This window comes from Scardinius erythrophthalmus (genome assembly GCF_964197995.2).
Source record: "Scardinius erythrophthalmus genome assembly, chromosome: 12".
In the NCBI taxonomy this organism is placed as follows: Eukaryota; Metazoa; Chordata; class Actinopteri; order Cypriniformes; family Leuciscidae; genus Scardinius; species Scardinius erythrophthalmus.
The window spans coordinates 6,024,130-6,047,169 of NC_138232.1; the positions used below are offsets into that span (position 1 = coordinate 6,024,130).

Genomic DNA, 23,040 nt, shown 5'->3' on the forward strand with positions numbered 1-23,040 from the left:
TGCAAAGACATCCAAGTCATGTGTATCTGCTGCTGTCTTGACTGCTGATAGACCTGTTGATTTATTTTCTTCTTCATGAATTGCTTATTATAAGCATTGGTGCTGGGGCATGTCCTGCTGCTCCTCAATCAATTAAAGCAGTCTATTGTTTTATATAGAGGCTTTCAACTCTGATGACGTTTGATGACTACTACTGTGTATCATATTTTCAACTTTTCCTTTAAATATGCTTTAAAGATTATTTCAGTAGTTCACTTTTAACTGCATAGCAAATGTATTTTTACAAGCCAATCACAATCACCTTGCATTTTTACTTTAGCACAGTAAAGTTTGGAAGAGTCTAGAGATGCCACTTTAAAGGGGCAGTAAGTAAGAATTACTCCCATCTAGTGGTGAATTTGTATTTTGCAATCAAACTAATTTTGCTCTCCAGCGCCTCGCGTTTTCAAATGCGCGTTGCATCTACGGTAAGCGATATGTACCAAAAAGCTTTGACAGGATGTCTTCTAATAGCACCTCGTCGAGTTTTCCTTCTGGTGAACTGGTTTGTTATTTCAAACAAACTACAACTTGACACAACGAACAAACGAATGTTACAGTTTTGAACAAACAAAACTTGCAACCTTGTTTATAGGACCTTCTCTACTTTACTCAATAGCTGCTATTCATCAAAAAGCCTGTTTAACTTTTAACTATGTTCTACTGTCTATATCAGTGTTTCCCAACCTTTTTTCAGTCAAGGCACCCTTTGAAATTTAAAAAAAATGTGTGGCACCCCACACTAGTGTTGTCACGATACTACTTTGATACTATACTTTGAAATGTGCTGGTTTTGTTTTTTATTATTATTTTTGATGTGCACAAATAAATGACAGGTAGGCTACCAGTACCATAAGATTTTCTTCTTCCTGTTCCTTTTTTTCCTTCGTTCATGCATGTTACAAATGAATGAATGAATTAAACATTTTTAATTTTATATAATATATAATTTTGTTATAATTGCACAAGATAGCTTGTTTTTACTATATTTTATGTAGCCTAATAATTTCACAGTAAATCTCCAAATTAATGTAGAAACATCATAAAGACAGTATATTTCAAATAATTGTTTAATGGCATCTTTTTATGAATGAAGTGTTATTTGATTCTGATGTCACTGCTGCACTGTCACATGTGGATCCCACACGCGTCCCATTTTCTCACAACTCTTAACGTTCATTTAAGACTTTATTTAACTAATTTAAGACTGCTCTCATGAGGATACTCAAAGCGAAAGCTCGAAAGAGAAGTCGAGTCTGGCGCGCGTCGTGTCAGCATCACAGGACAGCGCATTCTCTTTTGTATTTTCTCGCTTGCATGGCATGAAGAAGAACGTGATTATATAATGTAACGCTAGCCAAAGGATGACAGAAAAAAATGCTGCTTTAATTGCGTTAAATATTTTTAACGTGTTAAACTGAAAAATATTAATCGCACGCGTTGCGTTGACAGCAGCACAACCGATGTGTTTATGTGAATACGCGGCAAGACGGACGTTGTGACAATTCGTGTGTATTTGACTGTAAGCGCATCAATGAAAAATAGGCAGCTTTATGTGGACGCACTGGGAATGAGGCACGGGAATAAAATCACATGCAAGCGCAACAGGCACGTGCACAGGTAGGGCTCAACCTGTGCAGAGCACATGGCCTTTTTGCCCTCACACTCCGAAGTGCCCTTTTTTTGGTGTTTTTTTTTTTTTTTATCAATGCTATTGGTCATCCTTTACGTCTATCTGTCTGTTTTACAAATATTTAGCCAATGAAAGTTCTTAAACCGAGCTTGTGTAAATCTTATTCGATCCTCAAGCTGTCAGTAAGCTGATAACTCCGCCTCCTCTATATTCACTGCATCAACTGAAGTTCCACAAGCAGCCGCACAGTAGACAGCAGCTAAACGAAGTTTTGCGAAGGGTAAATAAATATCTTGTTGTTTGAATAAGTGCTACTAAACACTATGTCTATAAAGGCTCATATTTTATTTATTTGATGACTCACTGACTGAGACGTGGGACGTCGCCTGAGAGAGAGGTCTAGGCTAGCATTTGCCATCTAGTCATAGCCAATACATAGCCTAACGCAAATAACTTAAATATCCTGTGCATACAGTAGTATTTCATCTTTTATAAAATGCGATTTTGGCCAAATGTATTTTACAACAGGAAAAACAAACTAGTTTGTAACCTGTTGATGAAAATGTAATGTGATGCCGCCGGCGCCGTTTTAATGACGGACAAAAAAATGCACATTTGCACACATTCGCTGGTCAAAAACTATATTGATAAGTAATACAACAACATATAATTTGTTTTTACCATCGGAAAATCATAACAGGTGCGCCCCGCGCTGTTTCGTACTGGAACTTACACAAAGCGATCCTCATCACCTAGGTAACATTCTAAGAAATTTCTTCTTTGATTTATGATTGCTGATACACTTAATTTATTAACATTTAGGCTAATCGTGTTATGGTAATAATATTCAATTATGGTTAATTCAAGGCTGTTAATATGTATGTATTCGCTATCTAGCTAATTTTTAATCTATATTATTCTATACTCTCCGCTCATCCTCACATGTATAAAATGTAGTAAAACATGGTTTTACTACAGTAATGTTGTAGTAGTAACTAAAAAAAAAAAAACATTACAGAAGATCACTGTGAAATCTTTATATTGTATCATGCAGAATGTAATTCATGATGTAATTCATTCCAAGGCTTCATTTATTTGATCCAAAATACAGCAAAAACAGTAATATTGTGAAATATTTTTAGTGAATAAGAGACCTTCAAGAGACCAACATCCCTTGTCCTCCACAGCACAGTATCAAATTTTTGCCAGGTAGGCGGATACATGTTGGATATAGTAAAGGTATGGCTATAGTTTCTTATAATCTGGAATTGATTTGGACATAATTACTCAAATTATATTTCAAAATAGTTTGTCAAAAATACTTGACTCATTGCTCTACCTTCCCCTCTTCTCAATGTCATACATAATCATGGTAACCAAATAATACAAATTAGCTTATAAAACCAAACAGAAGAGCTAAAAAAGAGAATATGAAGAGTTCAGATTCAAAAGCCTCTAAGTGCCATCTGAAAATTTCTTCTAGAATGATCATTTTTATCAGGCTCATATATTTAAGTTCAGTAATTTCACTTAAATGGCAATGAAAATTAGCTATTTATTGTCATTTAAGTGAAATTACTGAACTTAAATATACGAGCTTGATAAAAATTATCATTCTATAGAAATTTTCAGATGGCACTTATAGGCTTTTGCATCTGAACTCTCTCTCTCTCTCTCTCTCTCTCTCTCTCTCTCTCTCTCTCTCTCTCTCTCTCTATATATATATATATATATATATATATTTCTCTGCAAAGTTCATAAAAAAGTGCATAAAGTTCAATAAAAAAAAACTGAATTTTTTAGCTATTCTGTTTGGTTTTGTAAGCTAATTTGTATTATTTGGTTAACATGTTTATGTATGAGTCAAGTATTTTTGACATATTTCTATAAATGCAATTTAAAAAAGAGGGAGTACACAAGAGCAACAGAAGGTTGCTGTTGTATTTAGGTTAAGAGGCCCTTAAAACCCTGTTTATCTATATTATCTATATTATTATTATGGTTGTTATTAATCGTGAATAAATCTAAAGCTTTTTGAGACTATTGTTTTGTGTTATTGAATTTGTCATGAAGACGTGACCATTTCTTCCTTTTATGTAGGCTTACTAAATAATTTTTTTTGATATAAAAAAAGGGAGGGGGTGCCCTTTTTCAGTTTCAGCACATGCCCCTCAAAAGGTCTGTGCACGGCCCTGAAGCGCAACCTCCGCAATTCAACGCCAAAAACTTATGATTTGCATTTGTATTATAAATTTGTGCGCATTATTTGTTGTTATTAGAGACTTCCGACGATCCGAGATTGATGGTAAAGATTTGTTTTTTTTTACACAGTTTCCCGCTGGGAAACGCTGGTCTATATAGGCTAATAAAGAAACAAAAAGCCTGTAATTAAGACCTTAACATTGACTTACCTGTCGAGAAGAAAGCAGGCAACTTCAGCGTCTCTTTTGAAAGCTTTCTCCTGCATTAGCTACCCCGACATTATAGCTAATAACCCTTGTTTTTGTAATCTCCGATCACGTTTCCCTTTACGGTCTTATTGTGGAGTTTTTCGACTAAGAGGACTCGTTATCCTTTGACTTAATCGTGCAGTGCAGCCTTTTAAACTTGCCGGGGCAGTGACAAAAGCGCCTCTCACTGCTCTGCTCCGTTTCTGCTTCAGTCACTTGACGGGGGCTCTGAACGAAAACGCGTTGTGGAAACGCGTTGGCCTAGTACTTTTTGTCCCTCTCTGCTATTATAGTTTTTCAAGATGGCGGAACTACATGGAAGCCTCCGTGGACCTACCCGTCCCATGTATATAAAGATAATAAATTCTTCGTTTACGAGGATAAGTCAGATCATTGGCAGAGGTATTTGGACACCATTGAGGACATATTTATGAATAAAAATATTGATTTTAGATAATAAAATACCTAAAAAGTTACTTATTGTCCATAGATATTATATTAATAGATATAAACAAGTATTTATTTTTTTCTGGTTCCTGGAATAGGTCCTGAAACCGTCTCTTGGTGTAATTATTCTATTCTTTTCCACTTGAATGGATAATTGGTTACTTGACCCTTAGAGGTCTCCATTCTGAGGGGTTCCTTGAAAAGAGTCCTTCCAAATGAGACTCACGGTTAGTACAACAGCCTTCCATGACATGGAAAATGAACAGTGAATGAGAGAGATGAAATTGAATTTGATTAATTTTTTATGAAAATTATTTCATAATTCAATATCTGCTTCCATGAAATGGCTGAAGGTAAAGCTTTAGAACTAGTCAAAAGGAATGTCTTGTTAAATGTTAATATGATTATTGAAGAATGAGACTTTGAGTCTGTCCGCTACTCTGCCTTTTGAATGCTGTACAGGCTTAGAGATGTAAAGATGAGATGTTAATGAATTTTTTTTCTACATTCCTTGCTCGAGTTAATTACCATCGGTTACAAATAGTGATTCTTCACCTTATGAAATCACGTCTGCATCTTTGAAAGTTTGATGTATCCCTTTGATATCCTGAATACATTTTTGAGTAAGACTTGCACGATGGAAGCTTCTGCATAAAATCATAACATCTCAGTGGAGCATATTTTCAGTCTGCCTTTTACCGTGATAAATCTGAGCGTAATCCAGCTAGCACATCTTGTACCCTACAGCATTTACACTTAGCTTCTTTTAATGAGTGTCTCTAAGGGTTTCCACTAATCCCGGTTAATCTTCTTTAATGGTGTGATGTATCCAATAACTAATTCAGCCTGCAGGACTGGATAGCCAGAGGGGCCACGTATTGGACCACAAACAAGAGGAACTTTGGAAAAATCTGGGGCACGTACTTTGGATTCACAACTTCCATTTGATAAAAGCATTCATGTGCATTGAAAAGCTGAGCTTGGAAAAGGTGGGTAGTTCTGATAGACATGGAAATGTCATGCATTTGAAACATTAGATATCCATTTTAGATGTCGAGACATTGTAAAACCAGCATTTTGGTTGGTGAATCTGGTCCTGCAACATTTATGCAGGGATGCTTCTCCAGAGCTCCTGTACTAGACCTCTCTGGCAAGCTCTGAAATGGCTGTGGAATGCATAAATTGCAGATGTTTTCACTCTCTCGTTTGACTGTCTCTGATGATATGTCATTGCACATTTCTCCTGTCAAGCATTCTGTTGCTCAATTAAGTCCTTAAGTCAGGATGTCAGGCGTTCCTTTACTGAACCTTTCAAGCTTTGAATGACACTTGGAGACGACTTGGCACATACTCTTGATACCATAATTGATAGGTGCTGCATGTATGAAGACACCTTTGAAAAATAATGATCAAAATTGCTCATGTCAGACACTTTATTTAGTCATTCTTCACACCCTTTTCAGTAGCTCCAATTGAGATATCACTGCCGTCTTTCATACTGTCCTGTAACTTGGGGTGAAGTCAAAAATGCAATCTTTACCCATTTATAAACTCTGTCAATTGAAAGCCCACAGTTGGCTTGGCTAATGAAGCAAGAGGCCCTGGAGGAGCTTTATCTTCATGCATGTGCATGTTGTTATTGAGTGTGAATTTGATAACTGAGTCATACATTTAAATAAGACTATGTAAATCAACATCTAAGTGACGGATTCAGAACAGTGCCTCGTTGCTTTTCTCCTTAGATCTTAGCCCCCCCCCCCACACACACACACACACACACACAAACAAAAAAAGGTTTTAGTAAAGGGTTAACAGTGCAATGCCTGGAGAATGTTTTTGTTTTTACCATGCCATTGCAGAAAAATTTTAAGCTCTAAAGCTCTATGCTGCTTCAAAAACAATGAACTAAGCCCTATATATATATATATATATATATACAGTACCAGTCAAAAGTTTGGAAACATTACTATTTTTAATGGTTTTGAAAGAAGTCTCTTATGCTCATCAAGCCTGCAGTTAAAAACAAACAAACAAAAAAACAGTAATATTATGAAATATTATTACAATTTAAAATAATGGTTCTCTTTTTTAATACATTTTAAAATGTAATTTATTTTTGTGATGCAAAGCTGAATTTTCATCAGCAAGTACTCCAGTCTTTGGTGTCTTATGATCCTTCAGAAATCATTCTAATATGATGATTTGATACTCAGTTATTATCAATGATGGAAACAGTTGTGCTGTTTAATATATTTTTTTGGAATACTTTTTTCAGGATTCATTGATGAGTAAAACGTTAACAGCATTTATTCATAAAAACAGCATTTATTCAAAATAAAAACATTTCTAACAATATAAATCGTTACCATCACCTTTTATCAATTTAACGCATCCTTGTTGAATTAAAGTACTAATTTCTAAAAAAAAAAAAAAGTTATTGTTCCCAAACTTTTGAACGGTAGTGTATATTGTTACAAAAGATTTCTATTCTAAATAAATACAGTTCTTTCTAACTTTTTATTCATCAAATAATCCTGAAAAAAGTATCTCAGGTTATAAAAAAAATATTAAGCAGCACAACTGTTTCCAACATTGATCATAAATCAGCATATTAGAATGATTTCTGAAGGATCATAAGACACCAAAGACTGGAGTACTTGCTGATGAAAATTCAGCTTTGCATCACAAAAATAAATGACATTTTAAAGTATATTAAAAAAGAGAACCATTATTTTAAATTGTAATAATATTTCATAATATTACTGTTTTTTGGTTTTTTTTTTTTTTTTTTTTTAACTGCAGGCTTGATGAGCATAAGAGACTTCTTTCAAAAACATAAAAAATAGTAATGTTTCCAAACTTTTGACTGCTACTGTATATACATGATATCATCATATATCCATGATAAATGAATGACCAAAGATGTTCCTGCAAAGCAAGTGGGTCTTTGCTGAACTTTTATTTTTAAGAGTGAATTGGTCTTTGAAGGAGATGTCCTCTATGAGATTTACAAGAGTTTAATAACAGGACATGCAAGTCCCATGCAAGAGAGTTAGGGTGACCTTGGCAGAGTAAGTGAAGGTGAAATATTGTCAGCTTTGTGCCAGTGACCTTTCAGCAATTTTCAAGTGTTTGGATCAGCTAGAATATTCAAAAACAGTTAGCATCAGATTAGAGGGGCAGAGTGATCCAGGCGAGTCCCGGTGGCAAGTTCCGACACTGAAATGTCACAGGCCAAGGGGTTCTGAAATGTGGATGGTATTTTTAGACTGACGAGTCGGAATTAGCACTTTCCTTCAGCAAGACACGGAAGTACACACCAGCTGATAAGAGACTGAACTTGCTGCACTCTATGTGGGCTTTAATGTGTTTTATTGTCAATTATGTTTGATGGAAAGGCAGGTATATAGTCCCCTCACCATATGGCTGGTGGAAATGGAATTGCTTTGTGGATGTCACATTCATTGCTAAAACTGAAAACTGGATTTGTTCAGCCGACCAGCTTGCAGAGATACCCCCCCCCACCCCCCCCCCCCCCCCCCCACACACACACACACACACACACACACACACACACACACACTTTCGGCCTCATACACCTCTTAATGAGAGTCAGAATCCATGTTTCACTGTTTGACTGCTTCACTGAATGGATTTCAGAGACCATCGCGCATATATCAGACTCCACATAATATTGCCGTTATGAAAGCTGCACTAAAAATGACATTACCAGTTGTATCTTCATGAGTTATGAAGGATCGTGATCTAATTCACCAGCATTACTACACTGGAGTACAAAATGTTTCCAATTGTATAAAAAATTTACATTGCTTAATTTTAATGGAACAGATCATCCAAAAAATTAAAGTTCTGTTACTCTAAAATTCTGTCTGTTCCTCACAGAAGCTCTCGTATGACTTCAGAAGACTTATTAATATATTACAAATAATATGTCTTTTTTTCAATTATGGAGCTGAACTGACCCTGTCCACATATGCGTTCATTGTCAGAAAGAAAGTCATGTGAGTTTGGAGAAACATGAAGATAAGTAAATGTTGAAAGAATCATTTACACTTTTATTTTTGGCTGAACTATTCCTTCAAGATTTTCTTCAAGCCGTTAATTATTATTATTTTTTTAAGTGGCTGGACATTTCTGCTTGTTTCAGTTATTCTTACCAAGTCATTTTTGCTTTCTGCGTTGGTATATTGGTAAACATCATTTGCTTGATGTTTCATTAATTTTACTTTATAATTTTTTCTACTTGTATTTATAGGTTTTTTGCCTGTTTCGAGATACGACTGACTGCATACAGAATTACTAGTTCAGGCATGTCTTTTTTTTATGCTCACCTGACCAAAATATGTCAGCATTTGAAAAATGTGGGGGGTTTTTTATCTAAAAAAATATATGTGTATATGTATAGATATACTGTAGATATAGCTTCTTTTATAGATATTATGTTTTTACGGAAAAAAAAAAACAAGACAGAAGCTAATCAAAAATAGTATTTTTGCAGTCCATACCTCTTCCTTCCATCTTTCTGCTCTAGTCTCAGTCTGTCTCTCAATTATGTTTCTTGGCCACATTTCTCTTATGCAATGCGGCTTAATAATACCCGGAGTGAAATGCATTTTACTTGGGAGTGAAAAGCAGCGGTGGTCACGGAAAACATGTACTTCTAATTATCTCATACAAGCAATCAGATGTTTTCATCCCATCCATAGAAGCTTCTTTCTTTTTTTTCTTTTTTTTTATTCTGTGTTTTTCTATACAAGCAGACTTCAAGGACATCCATAGGCTTTTTGTATAGTATTTCTTTCATAATACACTACACTGATCTGCAATCCCGCATTTTCTATGAGCTGCAACCGTAACCATAATGGCTTGGGATGGGATATTTATTTATCAAGATTTTTTTTTATTATCCATTATTTTATTTTATTTTTTAATATATTTTTTTATTATTTGGTTATTTTTTTTAATTTAGCTATATTGATTTTGTGTATGTATGTATGTTTGTTCATGAATGTGCACCTGCACTTTAAAGCTTATATATTTAATTTCAGATTGTTTTCTACAATTTTTTATTTTTTTTTTTTGCTATAAATTGCCAGCTATATTTTTTACTCACAATGTGAGCAATCTTTACCCATGCAGAAATCACCTCCACACTGCTGGATGTTCTAGTCTGTTACTAATCAAAAGTGCCCAACACCAAGTCTTTTACATATTCTGGTCTCTAGATATGTGTCTGGTATCATTCAATGTAAATCTATGGACATTTTTGGCTAGATTTATGGTCTGACAATAGTGAACCTTTCCTTTACTGCTGCTGTTTGTGTGCTTGGAGACAACATACAAATATTTTGTATTTATTCTAAATCTAGACATATGTTTGTGCGGTGTGTTTGTTTGGAAGCAGGGCTTGCTTGCCTTGATCCATGACATTGCATTTTACGCTTCCATTTCAAAGATTCAGTGATGATTTTCTATTACATTATGAGGTATGTTGTACTGACACAGATTACATGTAAACAAAAGCTGGTATATGCACATTTAAACGGCCCATTCCAATCAGATCATATTCTCTGTGGTATTTGAATGAAACTATCATACTGTTCGTTATCTACTGCAAACCATATTGGAAGAATTAAGCTAAACTCCAAAGGCCTTTGATGTGTGAATCCACCCCCCCAACCCAAAAAAGTCAGACTTCCATTTTATCCCATTTTTTAAAAGTTATTTTAGCTGTTTATTTTACATAATTTAATCATGTATTAAAATGCAATCATCGAGAGTAATAGGAAAATAAATAAAACATAATACAAATTATCTAGACGCACTGCAGTAATATACATTTTAAGAATAAAAGTGTTTATTTCTTATTAAAATAGTCAGGCTTCATTTTCTTTATGGAAAATCAAATTTCTTATTTTTCTTTTGATTTTGGGAGCATATAAACCAAACATGTTTTTCCATATGATTCACTCATATGAGCAGTTCCTTGCAAATGTCAACCATACCATGAAACAAATTTAGTTTTTGCCAAAAGAACAAAACTCTATTCAAGTTGTGCATTTAGGCCTGTATTTTACTGCACTGACATACTTCAATAGAAATTTGAAGGAAATTGCAATGTTTATCCACCAATAGTACAATAGTACAACATTTTCATTCAATAATATTTAATGTTTTCAAAAGAAAGATCGAAGGCTGCCCATTTTTTAAATGTATGTCATCAGGAAGCATTTTGTAGAAAGATGGAGACTTGTCTGAGAAATAAATACACTTTGTCATAACTGTAATGATTTCTGGATACATAAGGGCTAGATTTATGAAGTCACAACACTTCAGTGCTGTGTCACATCTGTAACATTTTAAAGATTGTTTATATCATAATAATTATAAATGCAATTAACTAGAAATGTTCTATACACAGCCAAATTATGTTAAATCGTATTATGATCAACAACTCGTCTCCCTCCATTGCTCTGTGTAACCATAATAATGTGTTATGGACGTGACCGTTACAGACGCTTCGTATTAAATCATATGCATAGCCATAGCTATTGGCCCGGTGTGCATGTTTACCACGTTGATGATTACTGATATACTGTCAAGGCCTATTGCTGTGATCTGTTTCAGGCTTGGCGTATCATAACATTTTAGAAATTCTGTCATGACAACTCTTGGGAGATTGGTATGGTAATAGACATTGGCATGTAATGGATATGGCAACGTTGATGTATTTGGTCTTGGCAGAATAGATCTGCTTTGGACTTGTTACTGCCAATACATTCACAGACATGCTGTTGTGAGCATGTAAGACATGCTGCTGCTGCTGCTGTACATGATTTAACCCCTGTAGCAGATCTATACAGGTGGAGCTGGGGAAGGTGGAGGGTTTCTGCATACTGCTAACAGCAACAAACCGGTATTTGTTTGAATGTTGAGCCGCAGCTCATTGGACGCTAATATTCAGCAATAATATAGATCTGCCTGCATTGACACCATTATACAAGAACTGAACTTAGCTGGACGATGACATCACGGTTTACTACAGAGCGGCTATATAAATGAACTAAATGAATAACTTTTTTACAACAAAAATGAAACCTCACTGAACTTACTTAAAGGGATAGTTCACTTTGAAATTAAATTTTGGTATGTTTTAGCTTACCTCAAGGGCATCCAAGATGTAGGTGTCTTTTTTTCCGCAGTAGTTTCAATTTTGATATTTTTAGGTCAAACCGTTCTTGTCTGTCAATCATTTAATGCAGGTCTATGGTCACTGTCTCAAAGAGCATGCACAGAGTCCAAATTAAAACAATTCCCCATTGTCCAAATGAAACAATTCCCCATCGTAAGTACACATTGATGGCCTAAGACACGAAACGAGCGGTTTGTGTGAGAAAACGAACAGTATTTATATCGTTTTTACCTCTTATACACAGCCACGTCCAAGTGATCTGAGGGCGCGGGCGCATCCTGGTGTGTGACATGTGCGCAGACTGGTGCATAGATATATACACTAGATGTCGCCTTGTCTACGGCAGTTCATTGGAACGAATGTCTTTAAGGCGACATCTAGTGTATATATACCTATACTGCGCCCTCAGATCAGATCACTTGGACGTGGCTGTGTTACAAGAGGTAAAAACGATATAAATACTGTTCGTTTTCTCACACAAACCGCTCGTTTCGTGTCTTAGGCCATCAATGTGTACTTACAATGGGGAATTGTTTAATTAGGACGATGGGGAATTGTTTTAATTTGGACTCTGTGTGCATGCTCTTTGAGACAGTGACCATCGACCTGCATCAAATGACTGAGAGACAAGAACGGTTTGACCTAAAAATATCAAAATTGAAACTACTGCGGAAAAAAAGACACCTACATCTTGGATGCCCTTGAGGTAAGCTAAAACATACCAACATTTAATTTCAAAGTGAACTATCCCTTTAAGCTGGACTGTGAAGCTATTTTCTTCTGTAAACAAACTTTTTTGCATTATTTTCCTGTTACATGTAAAGCTGCTTTGAAACAATCTGTATTGTAAAAAGCGCTATGTAAATAAATTTGACTTGACTTGATTCAACAGCAATCGGCTGTGCTATGTAGATAATGATGTGGTCGCTACCAAATGAGTCATGCGCCATCTAGAGTTTCATGCCAGAACTAGGTAATTAATTTATTCGAATAACATTTTAGAAATTACATTCTAATATCAGCGAGAACATCATGCGGATTTAGTCTACAGATCGCTACAATGTTATTGTTCTTGCCGTATTTGAATAGCACTTAAAAAAAATACGCCTTTTTTTTTGAAGATTTCCCAAATTTCAATTGTATAGTAAAATTCCATCATGTTGAATTGAATAATCCTACACATTATTCATATTATGAATTAAGAATTTTAAATGAGTAAAAAAAAAACAGATGATTTCAACTCTGATATGATAAACATTTAATGTATTCATAAATGAACATAAATGAGCATTTTTATAAATGTTTGTACGATATTATAGCCTATATTCAGCATATTTTTACTTAACCTGTTTTGTATCTTAATAATTATTAAATGTATGTTTGAATAAAGTCTCATTAAAAAAAGTTTTTAAGACAGTCACCATTTTAAATGATCTTGATCAACAACTAATGTTCAACACCAAATTGGAGCAGCAGTTTGAGTTAGATCATTTAAAAAACGTCAAATACAGTTTTTGGGTTACAACTGCATCTGTCTCTGATGTAGACTGGAGTAGATTTATTTTAATGCGGGTCCCACACTGGTTACACTTAACAGCATGAGAGATGGCGTGAACGCATGCTATATAATCGCATGCTATAAATAATTCATAACCATTTGCAGTACAATTTCAGTTTTTAAGTCAATTAACTGAGGTCAAAGTTTGGTAGTTTAAATACCCACTAGGTCTCTTTTAAAGTTTTTTAAGCATTTTATATGTGTTTCCATAGTCTAATAAATTACGCTTTCAGATCTGTCACGTCCATAACAGTGAAATAAAATAGATATTTTATGTTCTGTGGAGAGCCAAACCTTCTGCATTCAGTGGATATTGTTGTTTCTAGTTTGTGCATTATAATTCACAGGAAGTCTACAAAATATGTTCTCTATTTTTTTTTGTTCCATCTGTAATGCATGTCTATTTCCCTCATCTAAAATATAAAACACATTTATAGACTGATATGTTTTTGGTGGCTAGACTCCACTGTAAGGGGTTTAGGAAAATATAAACTCATGGTTCAATATATTGGTAATGAATACATTCTATGAGAATTTATATTTCAAGTTTTGACTGCAAATGTCTTGTCCATAACGCTGGAATTGCCCATATGCTGGTATGTGCGTGAGCAGTAGATCAAGTGAGAGAGAGAGACTTATTGTGCATGTGAGTGAAGAGTGTGATTGTGTCTGAGGAACTGGTCCAAGTCATGTAATCTTGCCCTGTGTGTATTTGTGAGTCTTTGTGAGTGTGTGTGTGTGTGTGTGTGTGCAGTACACAGTTGAAGAGGGCTTAACAGATTGCTTGCCCATTGAGGTCTGACCTTTACTGTCAGTAGAACAGTATAAACCCCAATGTTGTACCCTACAGTCAAGCGGAATACTAACTAGGCCAAGTCCAGCTGTGCTCGCTGTATCTCTTTGCCCAAGGTAGGGATGTGAAACTGAAGATTTCACAGCCATGTCAATGTAATGTGGAGATTTTGAGGGGCCTTTGAACTGCCCTGAAGGATAACCTTCTAGCAAAAATAAATCTAGTTTTCATCACTCAGCTGTGGAGGAGGATCAGCGTACTGAGACATGAAGTTTGGCCTGGAACTGATCACTAAGAAGCCAAAAACAATGGAAAATAATGGACTGGCTCAGGAAAACACAGTGCACTACTAGTCAGCTATGAAGGGGATGACTAGTCAGATAGTGAGTTAGAAAGATTTTTTTGCGTGTGTGGATGCATGCCTAAAATATCCCCTTTAAATTCAAAATGTTACGGTAACATATTTCACTTCTGTAATTTGACATACTTCTATGTGTGTGTGTGTGTGTGTGTGTGTGTGTGTGTGTGTGTGTGTGTGTCTGTGTGTGTGTGTGTGTGTGTGTGTGTGTGTGTGTGTGTCTGTGTGTGCAAATATTTATTATATACTTTTTAAGTTATTAATATACTTAAATTTTGTAAATTTTTAATAAACACTTACTTTTATTAATAATTAATATATGAAAATATAGGTGTTTACTTAAATATAAATATATTTAAATAATAAATTAATTAATTAAATACATAAATATATCTGTAACACTTTAAAATAAGGGTGTTAACAGTTGTATACATTAGTTAACATGACCTAACAATTAAAATACTTCTAAAGCAACTTAAGTTAACTTCTTAGTTAATGTTATTTTTAAATTTACTAATACATTATTAAAATCAAAATTTGTATCTGTTAATATTACTTAAAGGTGCAGTGTGTGATTTTTAGTGATTTTTAACCATCAAAAGTTACAGTGGCCGACGGGAAAAGATGTTGTCGTCTGAGACAGCAGAGAGTAGCCAGTTAAGCAATGAGGTTTCTTTACAAAGATAAATTAAGAAATTAGGTTTACTTTATTATTCAGTAAAACGATATGTTATTGCGAATATTATTGTTACTTGTTCATCATTGTGTCAGTGTTTTATTCGTTGACTTTAGCTAGCTTCCTTGCACGAAGAACAACATAGGAACGAAACGCATTTGTCTGTTTAGGGCCACTGAAACATGTCGGCGCTTTTCAATATAAGGGGACCCGCGAAAATGTATTGTGTATGTTAGTTAATTTATTAACTAATGTTAACTAATGGACCCTTATTGTAAAGTGTTACCAATATATCTCTAGTAAATGCATCTGATTGTTGACTAGTTGTTCAGGTATCCCACCAACTAGCTGGCTTTACAAGTATGTACTTTTCCACATGCTGAATAAAGATGCAATGAAAATAGGAAATGTGTGCAACGAGAGGAGAAAATGACATCTTGCCAGCATCTTAACCACCTTGTGTTTTGCGAATAACAAGACATATTGTGTCATACATGAAGATGTTGGGAGCAACATACAGTTGTTATTTTCATGTCACTGTATTTTAGTGGTCCTAGCTATCTTTTGGCAGTGCTGACAAGTTCAGATTGCATCTGTCACACTCTAGGCTGTTTGAGGACCAAATATTTTCCCTATCTCAGGGCGGTACAACGTTAAAATGGCGTTTAGAGTTCTGGCTGTCCTCCGTCTGCCCCTATATAGCAGCAGAGCCCAGTTTAGTTTAAGTGTGAGCCTTTTAAAATCTGCCATGCATTACGGTGTGTATGCACATTAAAGTATCTCACTGCTTAGACTACCGAGAAGGTGTGTGTGTGTGTGTGTGTGTGTGTGTGTGTGTGTGTGTGTGTGTGTGTGTGTGTGTGTGTGTGTGTGTGTGTGTGTGTGTGTGTGTGTACAATCCCTTAAATTAATTTGCTCAGCCAGTGGTCAGTGCCAGGTAGGATTCAAATGTTTTAATTCAGAGCTCAGTTCTCTATTAAACTGCATTAAAACCTGGTTTTGCTTTAGGATTTTATACTGGACATCATACAAAAGTAAACAAAAAAAAACACCTTGAAATAAAAGCCACACATTTCCACTGGGTTTCATCATCGATTCCTTCATACCACTTGCTATCTCAGCAAGTTCTCACTGGTTTGCATTGCAAATGCTGAGACAACTGTGTGTACATCATCTAAACATCACCAAAGCAAGGCAAATATGTGATCGTAATGTGTACTCGCCGGTATTACAAAGTCTGTTTGTATTGTGCTGGGTATCAGTGTTCCACTGGAGTTCCCTTCATGCAAAGCCTTTAGTTTGTCTTTGCGAGGTTCAAAGACTTCCCGAAATTATGGATGTAAATGGAACAACACAAATGTGACATGAGAAACCCCCCCACCCAAACCCAAATGCAAGAATCACAGTGCAGCGTGACTTTCTTTTATGTCGAATTGTAAATAAATCAGTCAGACTTGCTTAGTTGAAAAGTTACTGTTTAATGAATACGGATTAGGTGAGGAGGGACTTTTAGATAACCGTTTTTAATACTGTGACCGTTAAATATTTAGCTTTACGGTAACAGCAGTTTTTCAGTTTGATTAAGTTTTCATAATGTACAGACAGTTTGTTGGGCTCGTTACTCAAAACATTTTATTAATTGATCGTTACTGGTTACTCCTTTCAAAAGTAATATTATTACTTTTCTTATTATACACTGGCAACAGTAATTCGTTACACTACTAGTTATATTACTTTTCTATTATATTAAATTTCTACATATGTATTCAAAGGCTCATCTCTTGGAACATACAGAAGTTTAAACAAATCATTTTGCAGTCTTGGATATGTGGCCTTGCTTGCTCATTGTCCAACAGCATCCTTTCTCTTCTCGTGCTCCATGTTTTCGACACTTTTCACAGTCACACACAGCTCCCACTCAAGACCTTGAGACTTCAGCTAATCAGATTCAGATTTTTAGTTCATATACTATGTATAAAGATGATAGTGCTATGGCTTTATCATGGATATGTTGTCAAGGTTACATGTTTGAAAGATCGAAAACACTTGGCAGACACAAAACGTGTTTAAACAAGGTGGCATGAATTGTATTTATAGAAGAACCACAATCTTTGTATCACAAGCACTGGCATTGCAAACGCACTAAACTAATTGATACATTTTTGTGTGATTTTATTCTGTGAGTTGTTGAAAGACTTTGTGAATCTCACAAAGACCTGTCCGGGTTACATTTAACCCTGAAATCAAAATAAACAAAAATAAATTATTTATTTGCATAGAAAAAAACAACAGTTTTCTATTTTAATTCATTCCTGTGACATAAAGCTGAGTTTTCAGCATCATTCCTCCAGTCTTCAGTGTCACATGATCCTTCAGAAATCATTCTAATATGCTGATTTGCTGCTTAAGAAACATTTCTTAGTATTATCAATGTTGAAAACAGTTTCGAAAACAGAAATTTCAGGATTTTTTGATGAGTAGAAAGTTCAAAAGAACTGCATTTATATTAAATAGAAGTCTTTTATAACAATTTGAAAGTCTTTACTTTAGCTTTGATCAAATTAATGCATCCTTCCTGAATTATAGTATTAATGTCTTTCAAAAAATCTTTCTGACCCCAAACTTTTGAACTGTAGTATGTGTATAAGATGGCGAAGGCTGATGGGTCGTAAACGCAGGCTGATGATATTTACAGCGTTAACTAATTGATGCAAGCTGATTGGTTCATGTCGCATCTGCAGCCAATGAGCTTGCTGCTCAACATTTAAATGGCTGGTTACCATTCACTATAGCAGTTTGCAGTATGACATCAGAGTTCGTCTTAAATCCTCCACCTTCCCCAGCTCCACCTGTATAGATCTGCTATGGGTAATTGATATATGCTATTTGTGCAGCAGCAGTATGTCTTCCATACTCACAGCAGCGTATCGTATGTATTGCAGTAGCAAGTTCCTGTTCTTGCTCTCCAGCTGCAATAATCTACAACAACAGCAATAATTCAGCAGCAGTGTAGCAGATCTATTCCGCCAAGACCAATTACATTAACTTTGTCAAATCCATTACCATGATAAAAATCTTTAGAGAGTTGTCATGATAGAAACATATACACACACACACATACTGCAGTTCAAAAGTTATATATATATGTGAAGAGTTCAGATGCAAAAGCCTCTCAAGTGCCATCTGAAATTTTCTTCTAGAATGATCATTTTTATCAAGCTCGTATTTTTAAGTTTAATTTAACTTAAATGACAATTAATAGGTAATTTTCATAGCCATTTCAGTGAAATTACTGAATTTAAAAATACAGTACGCGCTTGATTAACATGATCATTCTATAAGAAAATTTCAGATGGCACTTAGAGGCTTTTGCATCTGAACTCTTCATATATATATATATGCTGTCCCTTAATGAACCTCTATGGAGGTGATAATGAAAAGCGCAGTTCACCACCAAAGGTGGTTGCTTGATGTGGGGTATTTTTATTTATTTATTTTTTAATCTGTCTAGCCCTAAAAGGTCTCCACCACACTTTTTAGTCTTGGGACAGGATGGAAATGGGTTGATGATCTTTTGGTTGCACGCATACTATTTCTCACTCGCACATAAAAGGTCACACAGACGTCAAAGAATGGTGAACCCAGTCTCAACATGGTCAGAGGTCCCGTTGTGGTTGCATGGTGGGAATGCGACAAGCCAAAAGAGAGAGATATCAGGGTGTGGGTGTTAAATACTATTTGATCTCATATTTGATAATATTTGCTTTGCTTTATTGTGGTACTATCTTTTTCTTTTTTCTTTTCTTTTTTTATGTTTTTGAAGAGGCACTGCCTTTCTAGCCTCTTCAAAGAACCCGGCTCTGGTTGAGAAGCTCTGGTCTAGTGTCTGGATTTGCTTGTTGTACCTGCTTTAAACAACAATGAAGAATTTCACAGCTGATCTGCAGTACAACTGGGCAAGACAGGAACAATATATTATTTCCTCCCTGCGTTATAGGCAGAACATTTACTGAATAACACAAGATAAAACATAGCTACGTTTGACAGCTGCTAAGGAATGACATTTTTTCATTTCATTTCTTTCCTTTCCTCTTTAAATTTGTCTCATGAAAACGAATTGGATAAGACCAGTAACATATTTTTTTTCATACATGTTATTGTGCATGATTCACCAGTGCATGTTATTCTAAAGAAAAAATGCATATCATATATAGACAAATATAAACTCCTGACAGAACATCACGTTTTACCTGGAAATATGCAGAAGTGGAATAACAATTTGTGTTGAGTTTAATGTCCGTGTCCATCCACTTGTTCTTTGAAAGTCTGCAAATATTGTCCAAACAATATCCCCTCAGTGTTTGCTTTGATGTCATTGTGCAGGTCCCTCTTTTCATATAGCAATCAAATAATTTCACCACGTTTATTTCTGTTTTCATCTTGGTTTGAGGATCAGCCTCAAGCACATCACAGCAAAGGTTTTGTAGATGATCTCTTTCTTAGATGTTTAATACATATTCAACTCAGTGAATCTAGCCCATATGTTGTCCTTTTTATCTCAGGCACTATAGATGCTCTGCAGTCAGCCTGGAAAAAATATGAGAATCTACTCAACGTGCTTCAGAGAACCATAATTCAGTATAGAGCCATCTCAGTTATGATGTTTGGTTCTGATTCAATTCTGGGACGCCCATTGTATAAATACATTTCCACAGGTTTCCCTTTAGATACAGTGTTAGCCTTTGAAATGTCTGAGGTGAGGACTAAAACAAGCATGAAAACAGACAAAAGCTCTGTTTTCAAAACCTAGTGTGTTGCCTCATTGCCTACTGCCTACATAATCAGTGTTTGCAATGGAATACGCTCTGCATGACAGACGCAATTCAAAAGATTTCAGTGCAGTTTGGCATTCGCATGTTGGCACAATATTCTAACATAAAAGTAAATAGGACATACAAACAATTTCTATTGGTACTTTTTTTGTTTATTTAAGGTCAGCTTTTCTCTTGCCATCATGAATTTGGGATCAGTAAGATTTATTTTAAAGAAATGAATACCTTTAGCAAGGAATTATTAAATTGATCAAAAGTGACAATAAAGACATTTATAATGTTGCAAAATATTTCTATTTCAAATGCTGCTCTTGAGAATGATTTCTGAAGGATCCGAAGGAGTAATGCTGCTGAAAATTCAGCTTTGCATCACATGAATAAATTTGTTTTAAAATATATTCAAATATAAAATAGTTATTTTAAATTGTAATATTTCACATTCCTTGTTCCCAGAGCATAAAAGACTTCTTACAGACCCCAAGCTTTTCAATGGTGAATATATTCTTAGAAGACAACATAATTAAGATACTGTGTATACCTTATGCATGGGGAAAAAATTGTTTGTGAAGCGCACTAGGTTTTGGAACAGAGTGAGAGTGTAAGCAAGAAAAGTGGATGAAATGATGAGGATGACAAGTGCAAGGAACAAAGTATATTGGAAATGTAATTATTATTATTATTATTTTTGCATTTTTCATTTTGTAATCCTTCAGTATTAAAATGCTGCTACTTCAGCAAAAAAAAAACATCAGCAGTTATGTGAAAGTGAGTGTGCTCGTCTAACAAAGAGTTTCTTAAACAACTGTCAGAGCACCAAATCTGTGATTGATTCTTCTGGAAATGTTGCTGCCATTTTTTTTAAAAGGCGGATTAATATAAAAAGTTTTTGTCAGAATTCTTTCTTGTCAGGTTATTTGTTGTCATAAGTATCTTGGCTTGTTATTTACAGTCATTCTGTTTGTATCTTACACTTCCATTTACAGTTAATGTGATATTTCAGCGTGGATTTAAAGATGTATATTTGCTATTGTTTGTAATGTGCAGCATTTTTCTGAATCTTATTTCTGATTGGATGAGCCACATTCAATTTTGTTGTATATATAATGAGCCAAGTTGCTATTTTGCATGCCATTAATTAGGCTCGAACTGTATCAAGCTGTTTTATTTATATAATTGGATTTATTTAAACCATATTACTCCCCCAAAAAATGAAAATTCTGTCATCATATACTGTACCCTTTTGTCGTTCAAAACCCAGTTTGCATTGCTTTCTTTTGTGTAACGCCAAAGAAGATATTTTGTAGAATGTGGAGCTCATTGACTTTCATTGTGTGGACCAAAAAACAAAACACATTTCTCAAAATATCTTTTCTTATGTTCCACAGAAGAAAGTCATACAGACATGGAACGACATGAGGTGAGTAAATGATGAAAGATTTTTATGTGTGTGTACTATCCCTTTAAATTAGGATTTACATTTACATTTAATTCTGATAGATTTAATTATTTAAATGATATGCCAATCACTGTTACACATTGTTTTAAGTGTCTAATTGTTGCTTTAATAGTGGCATCAGGACCGTGGGTTTGCGGTTTGCTCACATTCTGATGTTTTAGGGCTTATTTGTAGGCGATTCGAGTTTGAATCCAGCTTTTGTCATTTCCTGACCCTGTTCCCATCTCTCTACAAATATAGGTAGTAGAAAGGTCAAGAAAACACTTATAGATGAGAAAATTGGAAATGAAATTTTGAAATACTAGCTTTCATACCATGATAAAAAAAAATATAATAATAATAACATAAGATGACCTTTTTTGCTGATGTACAAGCCAGTGAGAGTGAAGAATGACATTGTGGGTGGGGCTTTAATCCAGCTATTCTGATAGGGCATTTATGAGGTATCCATCAGTGGAGTGAATATATGAGGGCGATAAATCTGGCACTGGAAGGACGTGTGTGTTCTCGCCCTCCGAGTGGTTTGTATTGCCTGACTGTCGGCTTGATGGATGGTCTCCTGTTCCTGGCAGGTTCGCCAGGTCTCACGGCAGCAGCAATGTCAGCATGTAGCTGGCCAACAGCAGCGCCATAAACAAATTTGATTGACGGGTCAGACACGCCCTTTCTACCGGACCTGGACGCAGAAAGATTTCAGGGACGTAGACACTTGTTGAGAAGAGCCAGAGTAGACGAGGCCCACACGTTAACGTCACAAAACAACACTGTGTGTATTGCAGGCTTCAACCCGCTATTATCTCTATTATTATCTGCAGTCTGTTGATGTGGAGTGTTTGTGGAGTTTGACAGAAGACAGCGCGCCGTCACACGAACCCACTTCAAAAATACGTGCGGTGTGCATATTAATGGAAGCTATCGAGAGCGAGATCAGCACCAAACCTACGTTGATGGAGAGCTCTTCCAGTTTTCATAAATATGCAAAGATTCCCATTACTTTGTTTGGATGGGGTTTTTAATTTTGGTGGGGGTAATTTATGTATTTAGGCTTGTGAAATGAACGGAGAACAATTGGCAAGTGTCTAAAACTCTAGGAGTGGGTGCAGCTCTCAGTGGAAAAGTGACTGTGTTTCAGACAGTCGGTGAAAGCAAGCAGATTGAAATGTAAATGAAAATCGATCAGCGATAGAGCCCTTAAGCTGTGACAGACTATGGACTGTTTTAGGATATTTGGGATTGTTGTGTCTGTGTTCCCTTTATATTTATCATGCTAGTTGTTATGACTGAGCGATAAAGTATATTGAATATTCACAGTGAATATCGAGATCTTTATTTGGCCATTATGTTTTCTTAATAAACTTGTGATTTGACTTGTTTCACAATGTTTCCATTTTTATTTCTGATTATACTTTAATTCCACATCAGTCCAGATTCTATTTATTTGTGCCATCATTAAAAAATAATATTTCTTTTTTTGTTAATTTAATGTTAATGTATATATATATATGAATAAATACACATGGTTTACTGTACTGTGCCTTGATCAAATTAATTGGCTTGTTCTTTGAAGTACAACCCAGAACGATTA

General features: G+C 35.2%; 1 protein-coding gene across 4 annotated transcripts in view; it reads left to right on the forward strand.

The window, feature by feature from the left end:
* raly (RALY heterogeneous nuclear ribonucleoprotein) overlaps positions 1-23,040 on the forward strand; it is a 91,485-nt gene that overhangs the window by 15,448 nt on the left and 52,997 nt on the right. For 2 of the 4 annotated variants that reach the window (XR_014031260.1, XM_081381400.1), the window contains exon 3: positions 21,385-21,416. The exons of the other annotated variants lie outside the window; for them this stretch is intronic. Coding sequence is in view for 1 of the 2 variants with exons in the window: in XM_081381400.1 (XP_081237526.1) it covers positions 21,402-21,416 (15 nt within the window). In the remaining variant the exon portion in view is untranslated. The remainder of the gene's footprint in view (positions 1-21,384; positions 21,417-23,040) is intronic. 4 annotated transcript variants of the gene reach the window in all.